Source organism: Neolamprologus brichardi, chromosome 7 (genome assembly GCF_056152115.1).
Source record: "Neolamprologus brichardi isolate AB-2024 chromosome 7, ASM5615211v1, whole genome shotgun sequence".
Lineage (NCBI taxonomy): Eukaryota > Metazoa > Chordata > Actinopteri > Cichliformes > Cichlidae > Neolamprologus > Neolamprologus brichardi.
In genome coordinates, this window is record NC_142110.1 from 12,821,073 (window position 1) to 12,847,876 (window position 26,804).

Here is a 26,804-nt window from a genome sequence, read left to right on the forward strand (position 1 = left end):
AATGCTTTGAGAATATTTATTAAAATATATATTAAAATATTTGTTTTGATTCCCAGTTTGGCTTTTATAAGACCGATTTACAATATAATACATAAAAGATAAAATCAGCTCAAAAACATTATGCATGTACTGCAGGCTTTACATTTTTACAATAAATGTGACACAAATACACAAACTGGTATGCAAATGAGCTCCAGTGGGAAAAAAAACTGGCACTTCTGACTGATTTTCACATTGAAGAAAACACTGATCATAATGCATGGATTTTAACAAATAAAATAAAGTAATACATTAAGAGGAACTTGTTTACCAGCACATGAATCACCACTGCTATGTGACAGTTTACTAAGAGGTTGTTTGTTTCGCTGTTTTTTTTAAAGTGGCACAGCATAGTTAATAAGATACTGTAATGTTTTCGCTTTTGATGTACTAATGGCTGTGACTTCTGGTAACAGCTCATATCTGTTTACAAAAGACAGTTTTTTAGAAAGGCATTTTATGTCAATCCACTCAGTTAATATTTTATTGTTTTGGTACTTTAATATGACTTTTTACACTGTTAAACTCATCAAAGTGGATCAGGTGGCCCGTTGCCAATTTCTGTGGTGATTCACAACAACTTTGTCCAATTAGAGACTGGTGAGTCAAGCAAATTGTACTTACAAACCTCACAGGAAAGCTGAACAGAGGTTGAAAATACTTGTAGAAATGTTTTGCATGTGGCTTGCATACGACTGCTACGGGTTGTTCTTTAAATACAAACATCCACATCGGGAAGGCCACAACACTGACAACATTTGGAGAGAAATATGGTGGCGTTTGCTACATTGCCCCAGAATCCTTCAAATGAGACGGTCCCGTTGTTTATGGTGCTGTAAAAAAATTTAATTTACATGTAAATAAAAATAACGAGATATCACAAAGACATACTTAATAGCCTGAGTGCATATCTGATTTCTTCCAATTAGTTTAGCCACCCGCAAGCTTCTTTTTAATGAAAGTGTAAATGCATACCTTTGAAAGAGCTCTTGACAGCATTCTGCAACGTCTGAAAGTGTGGCATTGAAGGGTGATCCGTTAAAAACCTCCACGCAGTCCAATGGAGGAACAAAGAGGATGCCTGAAAAGTCAGAGTGAGAGCTGCTCTGTAAAAACTGCACAGAAAGATGCTGTGAAGATACACTGGAAACAAAACAAACTAGCAGAACTTTACCTGCAATGCAAGCATTGATGAGAGATACACATGTCCCGGTGATCATGGCTCTAAACACCAGAGATGAGATGTCATTTCTTCTTAATGGGCATATAGATGCTTGGAGAAAAGAAAACACACAGTGTTAGAGAATCCATTACTGAGAGACCACATTCTGGATCAAGGCACAAATGTGACAATGATATGATTTAATACTCACAAAGACCTCCAATCACAATGCCCAGTGAGCTGAAATTGGCAAACCCACAAAGAGCATAAGTGGTGATGATTTCTGATCGGACCTGAAACAAGAAAAAAAAAAGATTTCCAGCTCACATTCAAACTGACAAAATTTAAAATATATTCAGAACTAAAAACATATACTCACAGATATCCACTGTCTTTCATCGCCAATAACCTCAGCAAGTCCGTTGAGCCTGTTTTGCTTCAATTTAGATAATTCCTCATACGCCACAAACTCATTGAGGAAGAGCTTTGTCCCAATTAGCTTAGCCACAACGAAACTCTCGTCGTATGTCACTCCCATCATAAAGGCCACGGGCATAAACACGTAAGAGCAAATTAACTACAAAGACAAGATAAGGTTATTTGAAATTTGTTAGACTGATATCTTAAATTCTCAGAAAAAGGAAAGCACAGTAAATCAGAATGTCAAGCAAAGTTTGTGTGCATAACGGACTAATGTTTCCCTAAGATAAAACACATGGAAATAAGCAGACAACTTTAACTTTATGGTTTCTTTCTCATATTCACCCCACCCAGCAAACACAAGCCAGAGATAGTTTATCTTTGTTGGGTGGGGTCAGAAACATTAATCACTATTATAGGAAGTTTATGCTGTAAATTCTTAACTTATCTAAATACATTTGTCAGAATAAGTAGTTGGGTATTTATTTTATAATGTCATAATACAAGTCAAAGTATATTAAAATACTACACGTCATACAGTTACGATACAATTATTTAAATGATCAAATACAAGTATTTATTATTAGATAACGTTACTTAGCTTAATTTTCATTATAATGTTATAATATAAAAATATAATTCTAAAATCTAAGGAGTTTACAAAATGATCAAGATACCACATTAACTTTCTGTTGCTAAAACATACCTGAAATGTGACATCAGGATATCCCACCATTCCTCCAAGCCATTTCAAAGCTGAATTTATGAATCCGAGGATAGCAAGAAAGGCTATAAGATTTGCTGCGATGTTAGCAACAAGCCCTATTGATGCAGATGCTCCACTGCTGACTGCTTCCAAAATGTTCTGCTCATCACTGAAATGTTAAAAATGAATAAATGTAGGCAAGATATTCTGAACCGAACACACACAAAAGAAAAGACAACATTATGAGAAGAAATTCAATTGTGTACACACCCAGAAGCCACTTTGATGTTCTGCTTTGATTTAAAGCAACTCTCCTCTGTTTCTGGGTAAGAAAGCTTAGAGATTGCCAGAGCGCACGGAGCAGCCATCACAGAGGCTGATATCAAGGAAGATGCATCAATCTGTGAAACACAATTAAATAACATGTAACTGATTTGGGTAATTACAGCAGTCTCTACCAGCTAGCGTCTTTTCCTATATAAATCTGGGTCATGATGCTTGTCAGCAGAACTACTGAAAACTTTAAATTACTCTGTAGTCTCAGAAACCTCAAAGGCTGTTTTTCTCTCAGCTCTAAGACCAAAGTGGAATGAGTTAAATCTGTATTAGGTATTCAGGTGTATTTCTAAGTATGTGTTCAGTTTTGGGCCCATTGTTTTCCTTTTTCTTTTTAACACTGCCATGAGGGTTTTTACTGTTTCTTTATATAAAATTGTTTGCAACTAACTTCATAGCCTCAGTCCAGACTAATCAGCTGCCTTATCACAGTTTGTGTTCCTACAGTAACTGAGAAACAGTGCTGTGCTTGTTCCCTCTCAGGAGGGAAAACAACAAAGGTCCTTGAGCCAGAAATTAGTACTGGCTATGCCCCTCACTGCTTTTTTAAAATGTTGTTTTGCACTCAGAGCTTAAATTGCTTTTGCTTTTTTAACTTACAGTTGAATCTTTGTCTTTTTTTGTGCACGTTACGTTTTTATTGTATACTTCTATATGGGATAAGATACATTATGCTAGTATGAAAATAGGTTTATATTAAAAGTTTTATCTCACCCCAAATGAGATGAATGCCCCCATAACACTGCCCGCAATTGTGGCAAATCCACCAGTCATAACAGCATGGATCTCTGATTTGGTCATATCCTTCAAATAGGGGCGGATCAGCAGCGGTGCTTCTGTCTAATGTACAAAAAACATTAATTTTTTTCTGCACTTATTCACAGGTACATGCACAAAAGTTCAAACAATGATGTTCGTAAAATAGTGTTGAATAAAATGTTGAAACAAGAAGTACCTGCCCAACAAATATATTGCCTGCCACACTCAAGGTCTCTGTGGAAGACGTTCCCATTGTTATCTGCATAACCCACGAGATCTGCATGGACAAAAATCGTGGCCCTTAGTAGCAGATTATTACTACATAAGAAATAGGAGCACAGAAGCATTGAAGATGCTGCGAGCAGTGTATTTTACCTTCAAAATGAGCCACTGCATAATCCCCAAGTAGTAAAGGACCGACATCACGCTGCTAAAGAAAATAACAATAGGCAAAGCCTGAGGGAAAATCATAAAACTCGGGTTAGCAATGCTCAAGTTAAATAATTTATAATCATGGTTGAGGGTCCATTCATTTACTTACTTGAAAGGCAAAAATGTTTCCAATCAGATCGCCAAAAACGAACGATGAACCTTCTTTGGTGTAGTCGAGAAATATCTGAAATTACAATTGTAAAAATGGAAACTCAGGATAAGATTTCATATATTATTCATTTGCTTAGTAAATGAATTCATGACATTTCTGATGCACATACCAATACATTTTATTAAGGTAAATAAAGTTGCCAATTAGTAGAGATAATAAGCTGTCAAACACACTGTATATTAATTAGCAGGCCACGTGCGTGTACACACTCGACCCTTGGAGGACCAAAGAGTAAAGGTGAATACTGTAATAAAGCAGGTCTAAAGATAAGCATGTGTGGTAAATAAAAGAACATGAGTCCACACTGTTGTGTCATACAAGTAACATCTACAATTTAAATGGAAGGTAAATGGATGATAAAAGAACTGAATGAGTGTTAATGTTACTTGGAAGTGTTATGCTGAATAGTTGTGGTGTCTAAATTATAATTTGATTGACAATGAAATGCTCATTCTCATATAATACCTGCACTTGTTTTCCAAGCCAGTCGAAAGCTATAAATCCAGGCTCCGTTCGTATAATAAAAAGGCCAAGGCAGAACTGTATCCCGAGACCCCAAAACACAGGCCTCCATGATACCTAAAACAAAATGTGAAAAAAAGAAATGCTTTGGCCATGAGATACATAAAGCAGTCTCCATAAAAGTCAGAATTATTCCATGCAAGCAACTCAACTAAATTGTAAGATGATAGGGGCACAAGGACAGAGATAATCTGAGATACGATGCCCAAAAATGTTTCGAAAGAGATGTCATCACAGTAAAGGCTGTGACTCAGTGGAAAACTAACCATTGTCCTGTGTGCTGAGAAGAGGAATATAAGCACGATGAACACGCAAACTCCGCCAAATGAGATAAGCTGGGCAGGACGCTTGCTTGTGTCTAAAGCGAGCCACACCACGAGCAAGACCACAACCACCAAAATGAAAACCCTGGAAAACACATTAAAGCCACACATCATGACTTAATAGTCACAAGGAGTTTCTTCACAAAGAGTCTGTTCTTTCACCAACTTTAAATTCACTCACCATTTTATCCATTTCAAGTTTGATTTAAACCATCTGACGGCGGGCTTGAAAAAGCGACTGATGCTTTTCCCCTTGTACTTCTTCAAAAGTTCCAGTGATACAGCAGCAACAGCCAAACAGGTCAGGACTACAAGGGCAGTGGCCCTCTGGAAATCCAGTACACATGCCGCAATGAAGTACGCCACATAACCTACAGAAGAGAAAAGCAATTCATCATGATCACTGTCTATACTGGATTTGGTTTACTCAAAGAAAAGTCACAAACTTTGCCTGCGTAAAGGATACCATGCAGAACCCTGCTGTATATATCTATATAACATTGTAGATACCTATATACTATTCATAATACTGTCATTTCCCATGCATATTGCATATTGCATGTAGAGCAGTAGTAATCAATCCCTTATTCATTCCATATTGTATTCCAACATCTTTGCACTATGCACCACTGTATATATGAATATAAATGTGCTGTACAGGTTGCTATTGTATGTTTGTTTATTTGGGTAAATAGAGTGAGAGCAAAAAAAAAAAGAAAATGAAGCCCCATTCTTTGCAAATCTACACATACTTGGTCAATAAAGCTGATTCGGATTCTGATGCATATCTGCTGAATAAACTGATGTTTCATAAATTATTACCTGCTCCGAGTACACCCAGGACAATGTATTTGAAGAGTTTTGAATGAGCCTTGATGTAATTCTCTGTGGCATTAATTGGTCCGGAAACTTTGCTGAAGTAGAGAAATAAAATCAAAAATAGTATATACATTGGGTGAATGTGCAGGACTTGTCACAGCTGTAGCCTTGTGTTCCAGTACTACGGTCAAATTCAGTGAACTCTTTAAAATTGTCTTCAACAGATGTTTTTAAAGGCAGAATGCACAAACAGGTGTTTATTTCAACAACTTTAGCAGCGGCAATTAGACTGAAAACACCTGAATTCAAAGATTAACCGGTGTGGCACAAATACTTTTGTCCACACAGGTTATTTTATACAACATTAGATAAATCTTAGCCATATACTGGATTAAAAGAACCTTATCCATTACAGATTTTGTTTTGTATGTGTGTAAAGTATACACACAAACTGTTGAGTAAATAAATACAGTACAGAGGCATAAGGCACATGCTATAAAAACTTACATTACAGCGCTCACAATAAAACTGTATGACTAGTTCTATGAACAGAAACAACTTGAACTGACACACCTTAGGTATGATCCCAGTTCCAGTCTTTTTTTAGGCTTTTTGGTCTCACTTTTTATGCTGCTGTAGTGATCAATGTCATCCTCCTAGGAAAATACAGGTAATTTATTAAAAGCATGTTTCATTTGAAAGTAAAACACAGGACAACATAAGACATACCTGTATTTCATAAGCATGGTTGTCCACTCCGCTTCCATTGTTCTGGCTTATCTTTTCGAGGTGGACATCGTATTGGTCCGCTGAAAAACAGGATCATTATTCACTTCTATGCAGCTGCCTGTGGGAAAGCAGCTGCAACTTGAACAAGCAGGAGCAGGAACAATAAGTGACAAATCAAATCTCGATTTTTTGGGGGGGTTTTGCTTTTTGCTCTGTGAGATAAAGAAAGCTTAACATATGTCCACATAATCCTGAAATCTTATGTGAATCTATATGAAAATTGTTCCACAAAAATACAAATTCACAACTGCAGTACAAACAGCTTAATACAAGGAAAAGCAGAGTTAATGGCTTACTCATTCTGCGTCCTCCTAGACCCAGCTGTCAAATGCTGTGCTGTAAAATATACTGCAGGGAATACTCTGCCCTCAATGAAATATCTTATCATTAATTAACAGACACGTAGCGTACTGCTCCGATCTCTCAGGAAGTACACAACGGAGACGTTTGTATCATTCAGGAGGAATGATTTAATGTGCCTGATGAAGCAATACTTTTGAGACGTGAAGCTGACCATGTTTTGCATTTCCTAAATTGCTGGAACGACAGAAGATGAGTCTTGAATTGACTCTTAAGAGGCATTGCCTAAGAAACACAGTAGGTCAGTCATGACTTTATCTTTAGGAGGTTGTTAGCACCTATAAGTCATAGAAAACTCATATTTGTAAAATTGGGTATCTAAAAATACATTTGTCACAAGCTGCTGAATAATCAACATGATTAATAACAGAAAGGAGCCCTTATATCACAAACAGAATAAGTCTATAGTTATATTACTGTAGCCTACCTTAAAAATAAAGCTCAATATGTGGCTGATAACCCTTCAAAAATAGCATAACTCTCAAAAAGTGAACACTTTACATTTGACTGCAACTATTTTATCCCTGAAAGGCTTTGATATAAGACACTTTTTGGTAAGTCAGCGTCAGCAGTGTCAAGTTAACTTGTATTAAATCTTTTTTCTTCCTTTTTTTTAATGATTATTTTGAAGAGTAAGCACACTGAGTACTTCAGAATCAGAGAGCCTGGAAATCAGCTGCAGCTGTTATCTGGTCAATTAAGTATATTGCAGCGCAACCCGTACTTTACTTTCATGGTGTTGATTCACGATTGGGTGTAATGGCAGCTGTTTGTTCCGCTTTCACCTGGTTAAATATAATCTTGTCTAACACATAAAAATTTACGATTCCTTTGAAATACAGTTAGTGCATGCTTGGTGACACTCATTGGGGGCTCAGTCTGTCTGGAGGAAGTGATAAAGAATAATTAATATTTAAAAGTGCAGCCCATTTGCCTTCACTTAGAAAGCTTGGCACCCTGATATCCATTAACAGATATTAATGATCAGTAACAGATTTTGTGACGCAACATTAAATAGATTGAATCAGCAGCCCGATGAGTTGTTTTTATGTTAATTTCCCTAGCAAGCTCAGATTGGCAGTGGAGTGGGAATAATGTACCATTAATTCAATAAGAAGCCCTCTACTTTATCCAGCATTAAACTGAGTTTGATAAGTCTGTCAATTTATATTTAAGTATCTAATTTTTTTTTTTTTTAAACCAGCAAAATCAGTTTGTTTCATCTCTTAAATATCCGTGCATACAATCAATAGCATGTTACTTCTATTACGTTTACACTAAATAAAGCCTTTATTTATTTATTGTTAGCTGATGACTAAGTGCATGCGCCTGTAAATTTAATGCGAACTGCTGTCACTTCTGGAAACCTTGACTTGCGGGAAGGAAGCTGTAGAGCTTTAATGCCCTCAGTTATGTCTTACAGGACGTTTATATAGCTTCTTCACTAAAATACTGGCAGTTTCCCAAATCAGAGGCTGCTGAGGTCATGGATCTTTAGAGAATATCACCCTCCTCACCAAATTATCATCTTAATTACAGCCAAAAACCCATTATTAGCCCATAAAGTGTTAATACCACAGACATATTGGGATGACTTCCAGTTTACAGCATGATTTGTGACATTTCACAGCATGGATCTGATGAACACTTTAACAAATAACTGGAAGCCAAATTAACTTGGTAATTGGTAATTATAGTGATGTTTATATATTTCTGATAGGATTAGTTTTATGTCTATGAATAGCTGTATACAGGTTTACAAAATTTTAAGTTATTTTGAGCATGCATAGTATTTTGCACATCACCTGAAGCTGATTCAGGTGATGTGCAAAATCCTGGCAAAAAATCCTGGCAAAGATCTCTTGAGATCTCTCAGCTCTCATCAGACAGACATGTCTGATGAAAGGCACTGTTTTTGCATTTTGGGGCTTGAATTTTTCTTTAAAATTCACCCAAATTAGGAGGACAAGGCTATATTTCTGTGTTTACTTTTCATTAACCAAAGACAAGAGCTTTAGGAAATTCGAAACAAGCTTTCCGACACCTATAATAATGTTATTTGTTTGCATTTGCAATATTATTAGTATTTAGTGCCTCATTATACATTCACCTAGAGCTGGGCGATAGAACGATAACGATATGTATTGCGAAATAACTTTTTCTCGATAGAAAAGTTAAACTATTGCGATAGGCCTCATCTCTCTTGTCCTCTTAAAAAAAAGAAAAAGAAGAACAGCCAATCCAAATTAACTAGCGCAGAGCCGAACCAATCACAGCCGCAGCGTCACGTCACGTGACTTGTTACCTACAGCACAAGTGCCAAGCCGCACATGTGTATTTGTTTGGGAAGCAGCCAGCCGCTGTGCCGCCCAGGTAATAGAGGAAATGTGTGCCGACTAGAGAAAAATCAACGGAGAGTGTGACCGAAGGTTACCGAAGAGAAAACCGAGATTGTCAAATGGAAGAGCCATAGAAGTTCTGTAGTGTGAAGGTATTTCGGCTATTTCAAGTCTGACAAAAAACAGAGTAGCGCACTGTAAATTGTGCCGAAAGCAAGTCTGGAAATACAATAAATCGCTTTCTGACTGGAAGCGCTAATTCGACATTCGGCTTTTGTCAGACTAAAGTAACTGTTAAAACTGTTTGAAAAGCTAAGCTATACAACAAGGAGAGATTGAGAATTTCCTTTTAGTTCTCAGTTTATTTGATATTGACAAAAGTTAGTCAATTCTGTTCTTCTGTAAAACAAACTAAGATTTAGTTTTAGAATTAATATTTTGTTTCTAAGTGGAATTGACATTTTGGTAGTCTGTTTTGTTTGTTCTATTTTGAAACTTAAACGCTTTAGCGGCTGCCTTTTGTGTAGTTTGCAATATTTGTCTTTATTTATCTGAAAAAGTCTCATGTTCCTTAAGTACATCTACCCTGTTGAACTTATTATGGGAAATAAATATTTAAATCAAAACAAGCTGCTGATTATTTCACATTTTACTTGTGAGCAACGGCACATTTAAATCTTACAAATATAGTTATTTGGCTTATATCGTGATATATATGTTATCGCCTGAAATGAAAAAAACATATCATGATATGAAAAAATCTTATATCGCCCAGCTCTACATTCACCCAGACTCAAGGTTTTTATTTGCATTAAATTTTAATATTGTTAGCATTACCCAACCTTACCGAACACCGAAACTTCGTCGTTTGTGAGTTGTAACTCTGTCCTGAACCTGAATAAATATTTTAGTGGACCTTTAGTACTGTCGTTGAAAGCAGTCACCCCCGCCGCAACCTCAGGTCTGTAAGACAGCGCCGAGGGTTTCAATCTCCCACTGAGGAAAAGGAAAACGAAGTTAACGTTAGTAGCTTGTAGCCTAGCTATGAAACATTAAAACAGCCTAGCCTAGCTTGCGAATATTTTGTGCAGACAGTTAAATGGCTGAGTAGCTAGTTTACTAGAGCTGTTTAAAACACTCGGATCAAATGGTGAGCACCCTGTGTATCATTACGTGACGACTTTACTCGTTTCGCTGAATTATTTACGCTGTAGCATGTTGCTAAGATAGGGGCTAACTCGCTAGCTTAGCTACATTATACAGCTAACTTGTTAGCTGGCGCCTGTGTGCATCTGTCATATAATTTGTCCAGTGAGTGGGTTTAAAGTCTGGGCTATCTGTTAAATCGCTTGTGTTGTGCGTGTTTTATTGCATATTTAGCATTAGCGCTGGAGATGTTGCCCACGTTTAGCTTGCTGGCTAAAGCTAGCGTTGATATATGACGCGTCTCATTTGCTAAATAGTTACTCGTCAGTTTCTAAAACAGCTTTTTTCTCTTTTTTTTAGTTTTTTTATTTTAACAGTTCTTTAAGCACATGCTAAGTCACAGCTGCGTCTTTCTGTAGGTTTGTGAGACTGTACGGCCATGGGTGACATGAAGACCCCAGATTTTGATGATCTCCTGGCAGCTTTTGACATCCCAGATGCCACTGGATTGGATGCCAAAGAGCCCATCCAGGGAAGTCATGAGGAAGCAGAAAGTCAGCTGAAACACACAGAGATGTGTCTGGATGACAGCTTACTGACTAACCAAGCTATACCACCCTCAGATGTCCCAGCTGTAAGTGTTATTGTGAAAAATACTAGTCGGCAGGAGTTACTTGAAGAATTTGGTGATAGACTTCACTCGGGACCAACATTGCAAAATGGATTTGGGGGACAAGACACTTCTGTGACCTCTGCTGAGACAACTAATACCAGCTTCTCCAAATCATTTGTGTCCACATTGAATGGGAGGGCTTCAAGTGAGCTTTCTGGAAAGCCACCTATACCCGATGAGGCACCATTGTTTCCTCAGGCACTTTCAGATTTAAGTCCAGTCTCCAGTCCTGAGCATGAAAACACCCAGTCAAGCAGAGAGGAAATAGTTCCAAACGAAGACAGACTATGTTTCCCAGAAGCTTCAGTTTTGGACACTTCAGTCTGTCACAATCCCAAAAGAATGGACCTTAGCATGTTTGATAACTCTTCCAAGGACTCTAATAATTACGAAAGCATACAGAGGATTAAAGGAGCAGAAAGTAGTAGAAGCGAGGAGCTTTCTGACATCTGTGGTAGTAGTGAAGCAGAGAAAACACCTGGACTACACAGTGAATTTCCTCCACAATTAGGAAACCAGAACTTCACTGAAACCAACTGCAATTCAGGAGCACCACCAGTTATTGTCCCTTATCCACATGTCAAGTCACAGACATGTAAATTATCCTCTTGTCTTGATGCTCTGGTGGCTCTGAATGCTAGAAAAGATCCCAATGAGCAGACAGATCACAGAGAATCCCCAGCTGTTCAAAGTGACTGCATGAAAGCTAGCCCCAAGGTCCCCATATCCCCACGAAGCCCCAGAAGTCCACTTGAAGCAGTAAAACGATTAAGGAAACCACCTGATAGCCCTGTGAGTATCTGCAGTGACAGTAGTGGCAAAGCATCCCCTGCAGTGGTATCTGGTTCACCTCCAGCCATACCTAAGGTCAGGATTAAGACCATTAAAACCACATCTGGGCAGATCAAGCGTACCGTCACCAGTGTGCTCCCAGATTCAGAAAATGACGAAGTGCATTCTGCCTACGAATCCTCTCCATCGCAGAGTATGATTAGTGATGATTCATACTGTAATGCATCTCCACATCAGTCTCAAGCTCCTGATGGTGTTGTTGGGGTGCCAAGTAAAGGTAATACAGCCAATACAGCTTCGGCAAAAGTTTCAAACAGGAAGTCGGAGGAAAACTCCCAGAGGTCGGGTGTAATGCGCTCTGCACCAGTAGTCCGTAATACTAAAGTCAAAAGATCTGCCGCACATCAAGTGCACAAACCAAAGAGAGTATCAGCCACTACAGGCCATGCAACTACCACAAACTTCCTTCCAAAAGCAATGCACTTAGCTAGTCTAAACCTTGTCCCTCACAGCGTTGCTGCTTCAGTAGCTGCACGAACCACCTCCTATCAACAAAGTCAACGCACACTCTCCTCCACAGTGTACAGTACTGTCCCATTAGTGCATCAGGTCAAAACAGCCAATTCTTATCCCCGCATGTCTAATCCCAACCCATCTGCAGGAACTTTAAACAGACTGTTGAACAGTGCCAACCCTGTGCCTACATATGTGCCAAACTTGAACCCACCTCCGGGAACCAATATCAACCTTCCACCACATGGATACTGCTGCCTCGAGTGTGGGGACTCCTTTGGGGTGGAGAAGAGCCTCGCATTTCATTACAGTAGGAGGAGTGTCCACATTGAAGTAGGATGTACACACTGCGCAAAGACTTTGGTGTTTTTTAACAAGTGTGCCTTGTTGGCTCATGCAAGGGAACACAAGAACGGTGGCACAGTGATGCAGTGCACACAGCTCAATTTGAAGCCCATAGCAGAAGAAAAAATGTTTGTACCCCTGAGTAGTGAACTGGTTAGTGTGGGCACTTACTCCTCGCCATTAGTCTTGCCTAAAAGTGAGCCTGTCCTGCCCTTGTATCCGGAAAGCGTCATCCGCCATCGACTCCGTTGTTTGGAGTGTAACAAGCAGTTGCCTGACTACAAAGCACTCGCAGGCCATTACCAGAAGCTGTCAGAAGATACAGAAGAACTGGTGAGTAGCTGATTGACATATTCAAGTATAAGGGTGACAACAAATCACTTGAGAAGACCACCTTGCAGAATTTAGCAAGTATCTAAGTCTATTAGTGCTTACTCTTAAATGTTTTTAATCTGAAAAAGTCACTCAAATCAAAGTAGAAAAGTGCACTTCAGGGCATAGATTTATCATAATGAAGCAACACGATGCCTGGTGCCACTTTGTAGATAATTTATCTGATCTGTTTCTGATTGATTACTGAGGTACAGATGAGTAAGCTTATTCTAACTATAGAGAGAATACTGCTTTGTTTAATTACTTACTTCATTGTAGCTGTTAATTGGATTGTTTTCTATAAAAACAAATGTATTTTCTCCATCACCAGATTTGTCCTTTTTAATGGCACCACTGTTTGTTTGTTTTCCACTCAAAACTGTCTTTTTGTTCTGTTCTGTTGTGAAATACCAGATCTGTAAAGTTTGCTCAATGCTGCTGCCCAACAAGTGCAGCTTCAGAGCTCACCTACGCATTCATGCACATAAGTCCCCTTACTGCTGCCCTGAGTGTGGTGCCCTGTGTCGTTCTGCAGACATCCAAAAGCACGTCAGGGAAAACTGCCTGCACTATGCTCGCAAGGCTTGGTACAAGTGAGTAACTTGGCAAGAAATGCAGGGTTTTTTTAAACCGCCCCCACAGTGTACAGTGCACTGTTGCAACAATTATGTTTTCCTTTTCTTCCAGATGTCTTCACTGTGATATGGTTTTCCGGACCCTTCAAGGACAAAAGACTCACATCGAAGAAAAACACTGTGAGGTCTTGTACAAGTGCTCCATCTGCCCGGTTGCATTCAAGACATCCGACAGCTGTGAACTGCATTTGAAAAATAAACACAGTACTAGCAAAACAACTCCAGAGTAAGTTAACATCTCATGACCTGATGGTTGAAAACTGTGGGCTTTTCCTCATAGGCTGCTTTAACAGTTTTTGCTTTCTTTTTGCAGGTTAATCTTAAAGTGTTCCTGTGAGAAAATGTTCAAGAAAAAGCAGCTACTGTTTCAGCATTTCTATCAGAATTCCAGCAAGCGTGTTACGTCTGTATTCAAGTGTCCAGAATGCAACTCAGTCTTTCCACAAAAGCTGCTATTAATGCAGCATTTCAAGGTTAGAATTAAATATATGCATTTTATTTAGATGCTTTACATGTTTATCATTTTTACCTCTCAGACATAAAAGGTGGTCGGTCAGCACTGGTGAGGTGTAGCACTGATGGTTGTCAGTATTTTTTAATATATTCCCTGCAAGTGATCCTTTAGGAGTTTAGGATGCCTATAGGAGTTTATATGTGCGGCCACACTTCTTATCTAAAATGATTTGTGCTAAAGTTGTCAGGAAAAAAGGTTCCTTAGTCCATAGAAGAGTTATAAAGTGCATCCAGTAAAAGTAAGGTGCTGTGTCCTATCGTGTTGACTTTTTTTTTTTTTTTTTTTTTTTTAACCTTTAAAACCATACACCTGATACAGATCAATCAACACGGGAAATCATTAACTTATGCTCCAGAAGTAGTGTTCTTTTGTTAAAACACCAGCAAAGAAACAGTTAAATGTTACTGTGTAAATAAGTTTGAGGATGATAATGTGAATTTTGTGTTTCCTGTTCTGCAGGGTGTGCATGTAGGAAACACGAGTGAAGAGACAGAGAAGAAGAAAGAAACTAAGCATGCTGACTTGCACCAGGAGTCTCAGTCTATCCAAAAACAGAAGAGTCACTACCCTGTTAAACAGACAGTTGCTACTAGAGAGAAGTCTGAGCAAGACGGCAAAATCCTAAATCGTGTGAAACCCGCTGGATGGACATGTAACGAGTGCCTGCAGCAGTTCACTGAGCGAGATGCCTACGTTTCCCATTTGAAGACCACACACGGAAAGGTAAGGGTGCACTGACCCCGCACTGACGTCTGCTGATGCAAAACATTACTGAGTGTTGCGCTCTTATGTCTTGAGTTGGTGTCTTAAAATCTTGACAGATATACCGACAGTGTGCCACAGAAGACCGCTCAGACAGCAACATCAGTAAATCATGTAAAGCCTTGTCTGGGTTCCTGTATTAAGACTGTGGTACCTGGGTTATGATCCCTTGAATTTGCATTTTTCCATATAAACACAATTATTTTTATTTTTTTAAGAATGTAAAATTTGTGTTTTGAATTGAAACTGGGTCATATTGTAGAATATACAGTATTACTCTGGAGCAGCTTGCCAATTACCACCACCCTCCTCTTTTTTTCCCACGCCCTCTGCTTTCTCCAGGATACACAGTGAGTTTTTAGACTCAGTGGGCCTCAGTTCACACTGAGTAGAAATCTTCTTACCCTGCTCCCAAATGAGTACAAATGCAAAATTACTCCCCATACACACTGCTCTGTTTTGTTTATTTTCTTTTTACTATACTGCTTTACATATTTTACCATACTGTTATGCATATTACTATGCAACATGTTTAGCTCGAGATGGATTATGGAGAAAGCTGCATCACTACACCAAAATAGCACAGAATTTCCAGCTCAAGAAACTGAAACAATAACGTTCTCAAAGCAAACACTTTTTCCTAGTTTGTTTTGTTAGAATGAAATACAGAATAAAATAAAAAATATAGAAGATAAAAATAACAGAAGTGATGAGTCCCCTGTGCTGTAAACTGTGACCCAAGTTAAATAAATAAAAAAATAGAAGGGGTGGGTGAGGGGTGATATCAAAATCATGGAAAAAACAAACGTAATAAATAGGGAACCAGTTGGATGACAAAGATTACACCATCTGTCATCCAAAGATGAGACACTCACTGCACTTACTGTCATTATCATTTATTTATAGAACATTATTTATTCTTTGAACATGTTGTTTGTATCTTTGTATACTGATTTATCCTGGATTAGTGTGTGAAACATTTGACTGCATCATCTAAGCACAGACTTATGCATTACATGCTGATAAATGTAAATGAGGTTTATTATGAACATATTTTGTTTTTGTGCATAATGGAAATAAAGTAATTGAACCAGTAAAAAAATACTAAGTTGAGTACGTGTTTGGGAAATACTATTAGTTGGACCAGTAGTATTTCACAGCTGTGAGTAGCCAACGAGCAGTAGGGCTGAAATGAGTCCTGCACCTCTAGGTCAGAGTTTTTAGGTCAACCAGTATAAGCAAGATGCATTTTTATTCTGGTTTGAATTCCCAGTTAGATCCAAAATTGTCTGTTTCAACACTGATGCTTAAATAATTCAGTTAAGCTCATCTTGTCATTCCTCAAATTATTATTATTATTATTTTTTTTGTTAACAGTCCGTGAAGAAGTATCCATGTCGACACTGTGTGTTGTCTTTCAACACTGCAATCAGTCTGAGACGACACATTCGCAATGATCATGATGGGAAAAAGAGGACTTATACCTGTTGGTAAGATTTTGAAAATGTATAAATAATAATAGTAACTTTGGCCACAAAACAGTTTTTAATTGTTGCTCCATCCCTGTTTGTTAGGTATTGCACGGACAAGAAGACAATATTCACGTCAAGTGTGATGTTGAAGAACCACATCAGCCTTATGCATGGAATAAAAAATCCTGATCTTAGCCAAATGCCAAAAATGCCCATCCAAGTAGACAAAAATGCTTTGGACAAGGTAGGAATTTATTATTTCTCAACGCAAACATAAATGCTTCCAATCTGCTCACCGGTCTAAACTGCATAACTTGTGATTTCCAGAGGCTTGTATCAGCGACATCTGATGTGGGCACACAGATGGAGGTTCAGGATCCTGCAGGTAGTCTCGAGGCTCCTTCAGCTAAGCGTCTGAAAACTCAGTTCCGCTGTTCGAAGTGTGGCTTCGTCACAGACAACAGCACAGAGTTCCAGCAGCATATACCTCAGCATAAAACCGACGAGAACACTCCTCAGTGCCTTCACTGTGGCCTGTGTTTCACGTCCGTGCTGTCTCTCAATAGACATCTTTTCATCGTACACAAAATCAAAGATCCAGAGGAAGAGGAGAAAAAAGTAGAGGGAGATGTTAAAGAGAAGGAGCAGGATAATCAGCCGGCTGGATCAGCAGAATCTGATGAGGAAAACGATTTGTTTCACCAGCTAAACAAATCTGATCCCTCACAGGCCGGAGAGCAAGAAAGTCCGCACTGCTCCACGAGCACAGACTGTAACTTAAATCTGAGCACTCGGTCTCAGACACAAGCAGTCTCTCTCCAGCAGTGAGAGCCACCTCAGCTCCTGTTTAAAGCTGCTTTAATATCCTCAGTTTTCATGTGAAAGTCATAAGGGATGCTTGATGTTTTTAGACAGGTGGTACAAAGATGTAATGCCTTTAATTTGGACAACCTATTTAGAGGCGGTGCAGTATATTCTAGCAGATACATATATTTAATACAGAACAAATATTTTCATATTATTTTTTTGTTTTTTAATTTAACCTTGTATGTTGGTAATATATTAATCTTGCCTTTCACATATAACTGCACTCATCACTCATACTACAGTTAAACATTTCCCCCTTCTGTTTTTTTTCTTTTTTCGTCAAAATATTTTGCTTAACATTTTCCATCCACCCTGGCAGGAGACTCAGGAATGTGTGTTTGTTTTACGGTCTGGTATTGATTATTGTAACAGTGTATTGGTGGAGTTTAAGGTATTGTTTCAAATTATTTAATGCCTGAATGATTCAGGCTGCTTTTTTATTATTAGTAGGGTTTTATTTTTTGCGAAACACAGTATAGTTGATTGTTCATGTAAAAGCAGTAATTACAAGTTAATGGTTTGGCCTTTTTAAAAAAACAACAATTTTATACCGTCTGTTTTGGGGGTTTTCTTTCACGTGTTTGGGAGAAACAAAGAGGTATTACATGTGTTCTGCAGCAGTATTGCTGTATTGAAAATACCTCAAATTGCCAGAAGTGTTTGGGGTTTTGTTTGTTTGTTTGTTTTTTTCCAGCAAGTGAACGGTCAATGTTACATCAAATCAGGGTACATTTGTTGTGGATGATCCAGAGAAGGTGTGAGAGTGAAATTCATCAGCATGTCAGAGTTAATGTTTTATGAATCAGCACCTGGTAACATGGATGGGAATGCAGTGACTTAAAATAAAAAATATCTTAGATTAGCACTTGGCAAAAGGAGGATACTTTTCGGTTGCAGGCTCTGATATGTGAAGCGACACCTCGTTTTGTATTGACTACGTGACAGTTCCTACCTCCGTGGTAAATGGCAGTGATTGTTAAACGTCGAAAGGCTTCGAGAAGTTGCAGTTAATCTCAGTGCAATGTAAAAAAATTAGTTTTAAAAATGTATTATCCCGCATTAATAAATTTTATAAATTATTTTGGGAATGACATTAAGTCTTTTTATGGTCATATTGACTCAACTGACAAGTGAACTTTTCTATGAAAGTGCTGTGTGAGCTCTTTTGATTCTCCGTAAGCCCTCGAATCACCACACTGCAGCTGCTTACCTGCAGGGGCTGAGAGGAGTTACTTGTTCACTGTTTGTCTTTTTGTAATGCTTGTCGAAAGATATTTGTACTTTTTGATACTGTGTACAGTGACGACTTGGTTAAGAATTTGTGTACCTACAGTAGCCAATTAAACTTGGATTTACAGCATTTCTTAAGCCATTTCATCTGTTCAGCATGCAGTGGCCTACGTGCCTTGCTGTTACATTAAAGTACTTACAAATAAATTGGTGCATTTAATTACAGATCTGCTCTGTCTTGTCTTTCATTACAGACCTGCTGGGTTGAAAGAATTTAATGTAATCGGGGTGTGATAATCAGTAGTTTTGCAACGAGGTCACGTGCTTAAAATCGTCATAGCAAGTCAGAAAGGCACAAAGCACTCTAATGTGCATCATGTATCCAATAAGCAACAACCACAGATGGATGACTTCATCCCATTAGAATATTAAGCGGATCCTGTCTCAGTATAACTGCCTGTACCCAAAGTAACAGAAGAGCTTTCTTTTAATTGACCAGCTCCAAATTAATTGGAAGCACATCTGAGAAATGAAAGGCACTGTGACAAAGATCTGCAGGGGAGGACTCCTGTCTTCTTTCATCCTTATCTCATACATTGCTTTGACATCTTCAATGACTCTTGATTTGACTGAGCTGAGAAATAAAGTTTCAAAGCTCAAGGTGAATCCCAGGGGGAATCTGTGGGCAACGGGTAAGTAGAAATTACACTGCTGAATGATTGTTTCTTTGTTCTGTTTGCAAATGCAATATTTACAGAGAGTTTGCATGTTTTATTTAATAAGGACATTTCATGGGCAAGAAGAGCATTGTGGATAGTTCCTTTGTGAATTCTGCCTTTGAGAATATAAAAGATACAGCTGAAGGCAGAGATGTGAGACCTCTGCACGGAGTGGAAGACCTGCAGGCGCTCCTCATCCATATTCTGAAAACTGCCCAACAAACACAAGGAGAGCAAGCACTAGACAGGTGAGTTATGTATTATTACTCAGTCTAATACCGCTGTTAATCCTTCCATTGTACAGCTTTCTGTTTTTTTTTCTCATGCATTTAGAGAAGAAGGACATCCAGTTCGATCAGTTGTTGCGTGACATCCTGCTGATGAAGAGGAGGGTTTCTGCTCTTGTGAAAATCAGCTAAATTATGTTTTGTTTTTTGTCTAACATAACATGTATATGTTGGCAAGTGACAAACACTTCTGTTGTTTTACTTTATATTGTTTATGACTTTAATAAAAAGCGCAGAGAATGTATTGGAAGTCTGTGTTTTCATCTATGTTAAAGTCACATTCACATACACACAATACCTTCAGATAATCGGTTTCTGACGCCCCCTGCCGGTCGGTAAATGGAAAAACCGCTTTTAGTTAACATATCCGGGTGAAAGTGGCAACGTGCTTTTTATCACATCCCAGGGTAGTTTGAGTGGAAACTAGCCCCAGTTATGCCCCTAATAGTGATGTGTGGTTACCCCTGTAGTGGTAAGTCACGAAGGGCAGAAGAGCTGAAGGTGTATTTTGAAGAAAGCACAGAAAGAAAGGTTCATATTGTTGGAGACGGAAGCCTGGGCGTTGAGAAAAACACTGTTTACGCAGGCAAGTAAGCTTAGCACGCCTTCATTAGTGTGCTTCTTAAAGCTTTTCAGCTTTCAGGGCTTTCAGTCTTACTTGGCATATTTTTGTATGTTATTAGCCACATAATACTGAGGTAACATTACCGGCCTTACACGAAGTTTAGCCGGGAATAAACAACAGAAGCAGGAGTGCTTATTCAGAGTGTTTGCGCTTATCGATGCTTGAGGCGGCTTTAAAGTTCATGACAATTACAACTGTGTTCGCCTGCTTTATGAGCGCTACTATTCAATTAATTTTACTTATTTAGCGTTAGTAGTAGTAGTTAGTAGTAGAGACAGTCCAGTAATCTCTTATGAACAGGCACCTGGCGAAGGTGGGGAAGAGAGATTGCAAAACCAGCTAAAGAAGGGGCAACTATCGAGGATGATTGGTTGGAGGCTAGAGGAAAGAAAGGAGACTATAAGCAACAAATAGAACAAAAGTTAATTTCATGCAGTAGTAGCATATAAATGCATAGGGAGTGAAAGGGGCATCAAGTCGATGTGCTTACTGCATAGTGGAAAATCCCTCAGCAGCAGCTATATTCCTAAGAGGTTGGATCCAAGCCTGACTATAGGATTTGTCATAAGTGGAAGTTTTCAGGCTAATTTGAAAAGTAGAGAGAGTGTCCTGTAACCCAAACTGGGAGCTGGTTCCACAGCAGAGTTGCCTGATAGCGCCCATTCTACTTCTACAAACCCCTGAAATCACATGTGAGCGGAAACTGCTAGTAATAGAGTAGAATGGTACTAGGAATGGGAAATATATCATGACATTTCAAAAAACACTTGCGATTATGAGATTTATTATGATGTAGGGGGAAAGCGACATTTTATCGACGTTTGCAGCAGCAGGATTCGTAAATGAGTAACTGAAGGGCATTTTCAATTCTCCTTCTCCAATGAGCTGCTGTTATTGATGACACACTTCCTAATTTGAAGAGCAAATGCATTGGCAGCAGCATTACTGTGAAAAAAGTAATAACACCGCAACAGATACAGTGACACAGCATAAGTCAAATGTATGTACAAAAGTAGCCTGGGTCGTGTTTTTATTTTTAAGTATCAAGTAGTTGCTTAATACTTTAGTTTAACAATAACGTGTGCAGCTGGCCATGCTCAGTTGAGTCATTTTATTTACTTCTGGGTCTAACATAACCAGCTGATTGTATCTCCTCCTTTATGGACTGGTTATAAAAAAAAAAATTTTTTTGCTTCAAGCTGCAAGTTTGTGTCCACAGTTAGTGACAACAGTTTTCTTCGATATTTTGAAAAGTACACTGCTTTGCTGAAAGTTGTTGACGTAACTCCCTTTTTAGCTACCAAATGACCATCAGAGGCTCTTGCTCTCACAAATGCCTGGGCTTGTCTCGTTGTGTGCATTAGGGAATTTAAGCAGGATGTTGCTATAGCAACTATATAATAATATGATACTTTGATATTCATATTATTATTGTGGGTGATATGACATGGCACATCACTTGGACCTGATCATTTTAACTATGTTACTGTGTTACTGTTACATTGCTATTATGCTTATAGAATTAAACATTTTGTTTTTCAAAATTTTATTTCTTTATTATTTCCGTAATTGTTAACATGACTAAGGAGACTGTTTGCTTGAACTGGACAGACTTCTGCATTTACTTAATTTTACTGGAAATGTTTCAGATTCCCAAAAGGAGAAAAATGTCAGAGCGTCTCTGAAAGCTGAAGTGGAGAGGTGAGTGTTTAAAAATCTGTTGTAGGATCTGATGTTGCACAAAACCCGCACATATTTTAATGCTAATTCTTTTTTGTTTTTTCTGTTGTTGTTTTTTTTTTTTTTTAGGAAAGTCAACAAGGATGACATTGTTGTTCTAGACTCATTAAATTACATAAAAGGTAAGTCTTACTACTTATTCTGTAATTGTCACAGTTACATTAAATATTGTGATTTGTAGTTTAAAATTTAAATATGTTACAGGCTACCGCTATGAACTGTTCTGCCTCATCAAACATGCACAGACTCCACACTGCTTGGTAAGTAGACAATTAAATATCCGTTTTGAAAAAATGTTACCTTCAAATGCAATCGTGGTATGTTTGCGGGTTTTCTTTGTTAAGGTCTACAGTTTGACGTCCCATGAAGAGAGCTCATTATGGAACACAAACAGAGATGCTGCTGATCAGTACAATCAGGACATGTGAGTGAGAAGCCTCAGTATGAGAGCATGACTCTTACCTTACCTGCACTGTTGCATGTGTTTTTTGTTTTTATTTTTAATTTTTTTGCAAACTGTCTCACATGCATTTGGTGTTTTGAAGCTTTGACGCATTAGTTAAGCGATTTGAAGCTCCGGATTCCAGAAACCGATGGGACAGCCCTCTCTTCACTATCCTGAAAGACGACACACTTCCAGTTGAAGCCATTTCTGATGCGCTTTTCAAAAGAAAAGCACCCCCACCGAACCAGTCTACTCAGAGTGTAAGTCTAAGGCTACGTCCACACTAGCCCGGATAGATTTGAAAACGGCGTTTTCGTCTGAAAATGCTCCGCGTCCCCACTATCGCTTTCAGTCGTTTTCACAGAGTTGTCCGTCCACGTTGAAACGGCCAAAAACGCTTACGTTCCAGTACTGCGCATGCTTGAAACGCAAGACAATTCGACTTGCCTCATTTCTGTCTGCTGTTTATTTACTTTCCGGCTCCTTGAAACGTCGCGGCAAAATGTCGAGGAGAAGCACCGAGTTTTGTAAATGGACTAACAATGAGGTGGAGTTGTTGCTGAGGGTAACACAAAAGTACAAAGTTGCAAAAGCGAGTGAGAATTAAAGAATTTGAAGAAAAACTGTCTGAAGCATGTGCAAACTGATAGTAATCTTTAATAGGGCTGTCAAAATTGAGAGCAAACAAAGCAACACTGTATAATGCCCTCCGCTATCTTAGTTTAATTGGTCACTTGACTGCATCACATGACTAAAATGTGTCATCGTTTTCCAAAAGGCTCCGTTTTTGCTGTCCACACTGCGACGCGACAGCACCGTTTTCAAATGTATGCATTTTCGAGAGCGTTTTCAAAACGCTGCTGTCTCAGTGTGGACGGGAGGACGGGAGAGAAAACGATGCATTTTCAAACGAAAGCACATTAGTGTGGACATAGCCTAAGAGACACTAGTTACAATCAGTCTGGAAATCTACAATATTTACTGTATGCATGTGGGTTTTTTTGTCTGATTGTGAAGGAAACCTATTTTTTTTTCTTCTCTGTAGCAACCGCTGTCATCTGCAAACTTTTTATACGAGTTGGACAAGATCACTCAAGATGTCCTGATGGTATGTTTGTTTTTTTTTGTTTGTTTGTTTTTTCTAGTTTCACATCATTTACTTGTCATTCTGGTAGTTTCCCATGATATTTTTTTCACTGAGCCAGACTGCTTTTTGAGTTATGTCATATTATTATTATTGTTATTATTATTATTATTATTAATATGTCAAGTGAAATATGACAGAGGAGTCTTTTTCAGAAAAATGTTTACAAATCCTCTGTTGGGGTATCAACATTCCTTTGCATAATGTAGACTTTGTTTTATGAATCAGAAGGTATTACATGTATTTACAGCTTTATACGTTACATCACCAGCCAAGTTGCAATTATGAGTGAAGCGCTGATGAGGTATTTAGCTTGGCACACAATAATAGCCTGGTTCAGGTTCAGGTTCGGGTACAGGTTACTGTTCTGCAGTCGTGAGTCATCCATCTTCACATGCAAACACATGCAAATGGACAACAAATGCGCATAGTGCAAAATACTGAAATAACAGCTAATTCTAATTAATTTTGGTTATCACGTAGCCCTTGAAAGTGACATAGCTGTTCCTGTGAAGTAATGACTGCTCAAACAAAGCTGTTAATTAAACCTTGTTGGTCTATTACATTTACCTTGCAAAGGGTGTGGGTCATCAAGAAAAGGTGAACCAGCCAACCGCTGCAGACGTCTTAGGTGCAGGGGTTCTAAGTTCAGCTGTGGTTCACCAGTCAGCCTGTTAGATGACTCAACAGTTCGATTCGTTTACAGATAAGTATCCAGACCACAAGCCCAAAGAAAGAGATAAATCGGATTAAACAAAAGAACGATAAAATAAACCCATCGCAGTTTTATCAATGTGGAAACCAGAAAGCCTTCTCAAACGGGAGACTCGTTGGTGCACACAGCTTCAAAGACATTCATAACACTGAACTTCAACAGTCTGACCCTTAATAGATGTGACATTGTGTTTATGAGTGCATCTAAAATCAGTGATCATATTTTTTGCTTGCCTCATTTTATTCACTTTTGTCAATCACGTTGAACTGGTTTTCAGCATGAGTAACATCAGTTTACCATGAGGTAAAGTGAATGGGGTCAAGCACATGCTCAGTGGGCCTTAAAATCTCTGATTTCACCAGTTTTTCCAAATATTTACATTACAACTGATTTGAGGGGAACCAGTCTAAAGTCGTTAAAAGTTTTGGGATAACTAGATTTGGCATTAGGCATTTAAACTATATGAATGGGTACTTGCTGTTTATAAAGATTTGTTTAAAACACAATAAAATCACAGGACTCAGATGTTGAGCTCAAGATTCGAGTAAATGCCCACAAATATTATTAGGTCAGTAAGATTTTTTTCACTGTCATGGAGGGAAAATCTACATCCTGCGATCGATGTTAAAGTACTGACTGTGGCTGTGTAAAGTTCCTGGATCTCAATACTAAAATCCAAAGTGTTGAAAGGATTATAAAAACAATTGACAGCTTTAGCTGTTAACTGCCGACTGTCCAACGTTTAATAAAAAATGAATGCACCCCTGCACATTGTAAGTGTGGGAATAACCTCCTCTTTGTCTTTGCTTTGACATCGAGCTCGTGTATTTGTTAGCGTGCCACATGTTGCACTTCCTTTTTGCACTGAAGCAATTTCACACAGATCACGATGTTCTGTTGCACAATATCTGCAAATGTTTCCAGCAAAATAAATTAAGAGGAGTAAATACTTCTCTAATTCTGATTCATTGTTCCTTATACTCTTTGTAGAGATCCCTTTTTTAAAAATTCATTTTTATATGTGTGTTTGATAAATGTAATTAAATGTTTTCAGGCGATTTTTAACGCCCAGAAGACGAGCGTTCCCGGGGATCTTATCGCAGTTCCAGGAGCTTCGGAAAAGATATCCTTTTTTAAGCACAACTTGCGTGTGCTCAGTTATTTTGAACACACGATTTTGATTAATCTTTTCACATTAAACAGATTTTTTTGTAGTTCCGTGTGGGACATCTGTCATATTTAATGACTGTGTGAAATGCTAATTTTTGTTTACCTCCCGGGGTTAATCACCTCCCCACCTCCCCTCAATAGCGGGGGGGACAACACTGTTCTATCTGAAAGCATTAGATGAGGAGGTGGAGGAATGTGTGGTCATCACATGACTTAAAAGAAAGGTAGATCTACTAAGCAATGTTAAAGGTCTTGTCTGTAATGGCATGCTGTGGGATGTGTGTGGTGGGGAGAAACCAAATTATATTTGTGGATTTTCATTGGTTGCAGGACTGTGAAGCACCTTCTCAGAGCCAGCCAATTTGATTTTCTTCTTTGAACATGTTGGTCCAAGCACAGCATAACTTAAAAGCACATCATCTTCTGTTCTGGCCAACCTTTAATAAAATGGGCATAATCTGAATTTGAAATGATGCCAGTAACATTCAGTACAGGTTATTTCGTCCTGTTGTCCTGCTCAAAGGTTTAAATGCAATACTGGGGCTTGGAGATAATTTGGGCTTCTGTTAGGTTCTACCTGTGGTATTTTTCTTGTTCCTTAACTTGCTATTAAACATTGAGCTCACCAGAAATGTCAACATGGCAGAGCTGCGGAAACTACGGCGCCAGTTCATCAGCTACACCAAGCTGCACCCGACAGAAAACACGGGACAAATTGCTAATATGTTTGTTCAGTATTTAAATAAGAGTCTGCACTGACAGTGTGTAGTGTTTGTTTTTTGTTTTGTTTTTTTGTTGGGGGGGTTGCAGTTGTTCTGTGACAAATAAATGTATTTAACAAAAAACATCCTGTTTTTGGTTATATTTTTAAATTTGTGTACTTTCTAGGACCTTTTTGGCCTTCCTCACCAGATGGGATTTGCTCAGTCTAAGCGAAACACCAAATAGCTTCAGTGTTAGTAAAAGCAGATCAAGAATTTATTTTCTTGACCTCCTTGGACTAAAAATGAACCTATTTTGCATTTCACCTACTTGGACTAGGTATATTGTGCCAGTTTTTAAGAGCAAGGGTCATGTGTAGTAACTACAGAGGAATAAGCCACACTATGAAGCTATGGAAAAGAGTTGAAGCTAGTTTAAGTAATCGGTGAGCAGCAGTATGGCTTTATGCTGAGAAAGAGGACTAGAGATGCCATATTTTCTTTAGGAGTTTTGACAGGGAAGTATAAAGAAGTTCAGGAGTTGGCACTGTGTCTTTGTGGGCCGAGAGACAGCATATCCTCCAGAGAACTAAGGAAAAGAGAATCTAACTATTGAACTTTTTTGTTTGATTTTCTTCCTCTTTGAAACTCAAAGAGGCCACCCAAGCACAGGAGAAAGCACAGGATGTCCTTTATTTAGTACATCTGGACTTAGTAGGGTAGCTCAAATAAGTCACAAGATATACAGTGGCTTGCAAA

At 38.5% G+C, this 26,804-nt stretch overlaps 3 protein-coding genes across 5 annotated transcripts; 2 read left to right on the forward strand and 1 right to left on the reverse strand.

Moving 5' to 3' along the window:
• Positions 1-57: 57 nt before the first annotated feature.
• slc28a1 (solute carrier family 28 member 1) lies at positions 58-10,765 on the reverse strand. The gene is made up of 19 exons (XM_006789618.3): positions 10,755-10,765; positions 10,026-10,174; positions 6,420-6,499; positions 6,264-6,346; positions 5,694-5,785; positions 5,053-5,242; positions 4,815-4,956; positions 4,492-4,605; positions 3,964-4,038; positions 3,798-3,878; positions 3,619-3,699; positions 3,378-3,503; positions 2,598-2,728; positions 2,328-2,496; positions 1,581-1,778; positions 1,413-1,494; positions 1,214-1,312; positions 1,015-1,120; positions 58-872 (listed from the first exon to the last, which is right to left on the reverse strand). Exons 1-19 carry the CDS (start codon positions 10,763-10,765, stop codon positions 752-754), a joined length of 2,130 nt encoding a protein of 709 aa, XP_006789681.2. The 3' UTR covers positions 58-751.
• On the forward strand, positions 9,257-18,707 carry znf592 (zinc finger protein 592). 3 transcript variants are annotated; one of them, XM_006789348.3, is made up of 9 exons: positions 9,257-9,330; positions 10,744-12,980; positions 13,434-13,612; positions 13,707-13,880; positions 13,968-14,127; positions 14,628-14,891; positions 16,308-16,420; positions 16,505-16,646; positions 16,730-18,707. In XM_006789348.3, exons 2-9 carry the CDS (start codon positions 10,764-10,766, stop codon positions 17,228-17,230), a joined length of 3,750 nt encoding a protein of 1,249 aa, XP_006789411.2. In that variant the 5' UTR covers positions 9,257-9,330; positions 10,744-10,763; the 3' UTR covers positions 17,231-18,707. The 3 variants fall into 3 exon arrangements, with proteins under 3 accessions (XP_006789411.2, XP_006789412.2, XP_006789410.2); XM_006789349.3 differs by lacking the exon at positions 9,257-9,330 and adding an exon at positions 10,112-10,139; XM_006789347.2 differs by lacking the exon at positions 9,257-9,330 and adding an exon at positions 10,190-10,328.
• A 1,181-nt stretch (positions 18,708-19,888) lies between these two features.
• Positions 19,889-26,163, forward strand: kti12 (KTI12 chromatin associated homolog). The gene is made up of 9 exons (XM_006789346.3): positions 19,889-20,091; positions 21,780-21,831; positions 21,940-21,992; positions 22,075-22,130; positions 22,215-22,294; positions 22,416-22,575; positions 23,361-23,423; positions 25,229-25,297; positions 25,960-26,163. The coding sequence occupies exons 1-9, from the start codon at positions 19,941-19,943 to the stop codon at positions 26,101-26,103; spliced, it is 828 nt and encodes a 275-aa protein (XP_006789409.2). The 5' UTR covers positions 19,889-19,940; the 3' UTR covers positions 26,104-26,163.
• The last annotated feature ends 641 nt before the right edge of the window (positions 26,164-26,804 follow it).

Coding starts and splice junctions, on each gene's coding strand:
- znf592 (XM_006789348.3), top strand. CDS start 10,764: ATGGGTGACATGAAGACCCCAGATTTTGATGATCTCCTGGCAGCTTTT. Junction 16,421..16,504: donor AAGAGGACTTATACCTGTTG/GTAAGATTTTGA, acceptor CCTGTTTGTTAG/GTATTGCACGGACAAGAAGA. Junction 16,647..16,729: donor ACAAAAATGCTTTGGACAAG/GTAGGAATTTAT, acceptor TGTGATTTCCAG/AGGCTTGTATCAGCGACATC.
- slc28a1 (XM_006789618.3), bottom strand. Junction 4,606..4,814: donor TCTCAGCACACAGGACAATG/GTTAGTTTTCCA, acceptor ATTTTGTTTTAG/GTATCATGGAGGCCTGTGTT. Junction 1,313..1,412: donor CATTGTGATTGGAGGTCTTT/GTGAGTATTAAA, acceptor CTTTTCTCCAAG/CATCTATATGCCCATTAAGA.
- kti12 (XM_006789346.3), top strand. CDS start 19,941: ATGCCCCTAATAGTGATGTGTGGTTACCCCTGTAGTGGTAAGTCACGA. Junction 21,832..21,939: donor CTGAAAGCTGAAGTGGAGAG/GTGAGTGTTTAA, acceptor TTTTTTTTTTAG/GAAAGTCAACAAGGATGACA. Junction 22,576..23,360: donor CGAACCAGTCTACTCAGAGT/GTAAGTCTAAGG, acceptor TCTTCTCTGTAG/CAACCGCTGTCATCTGCAAA.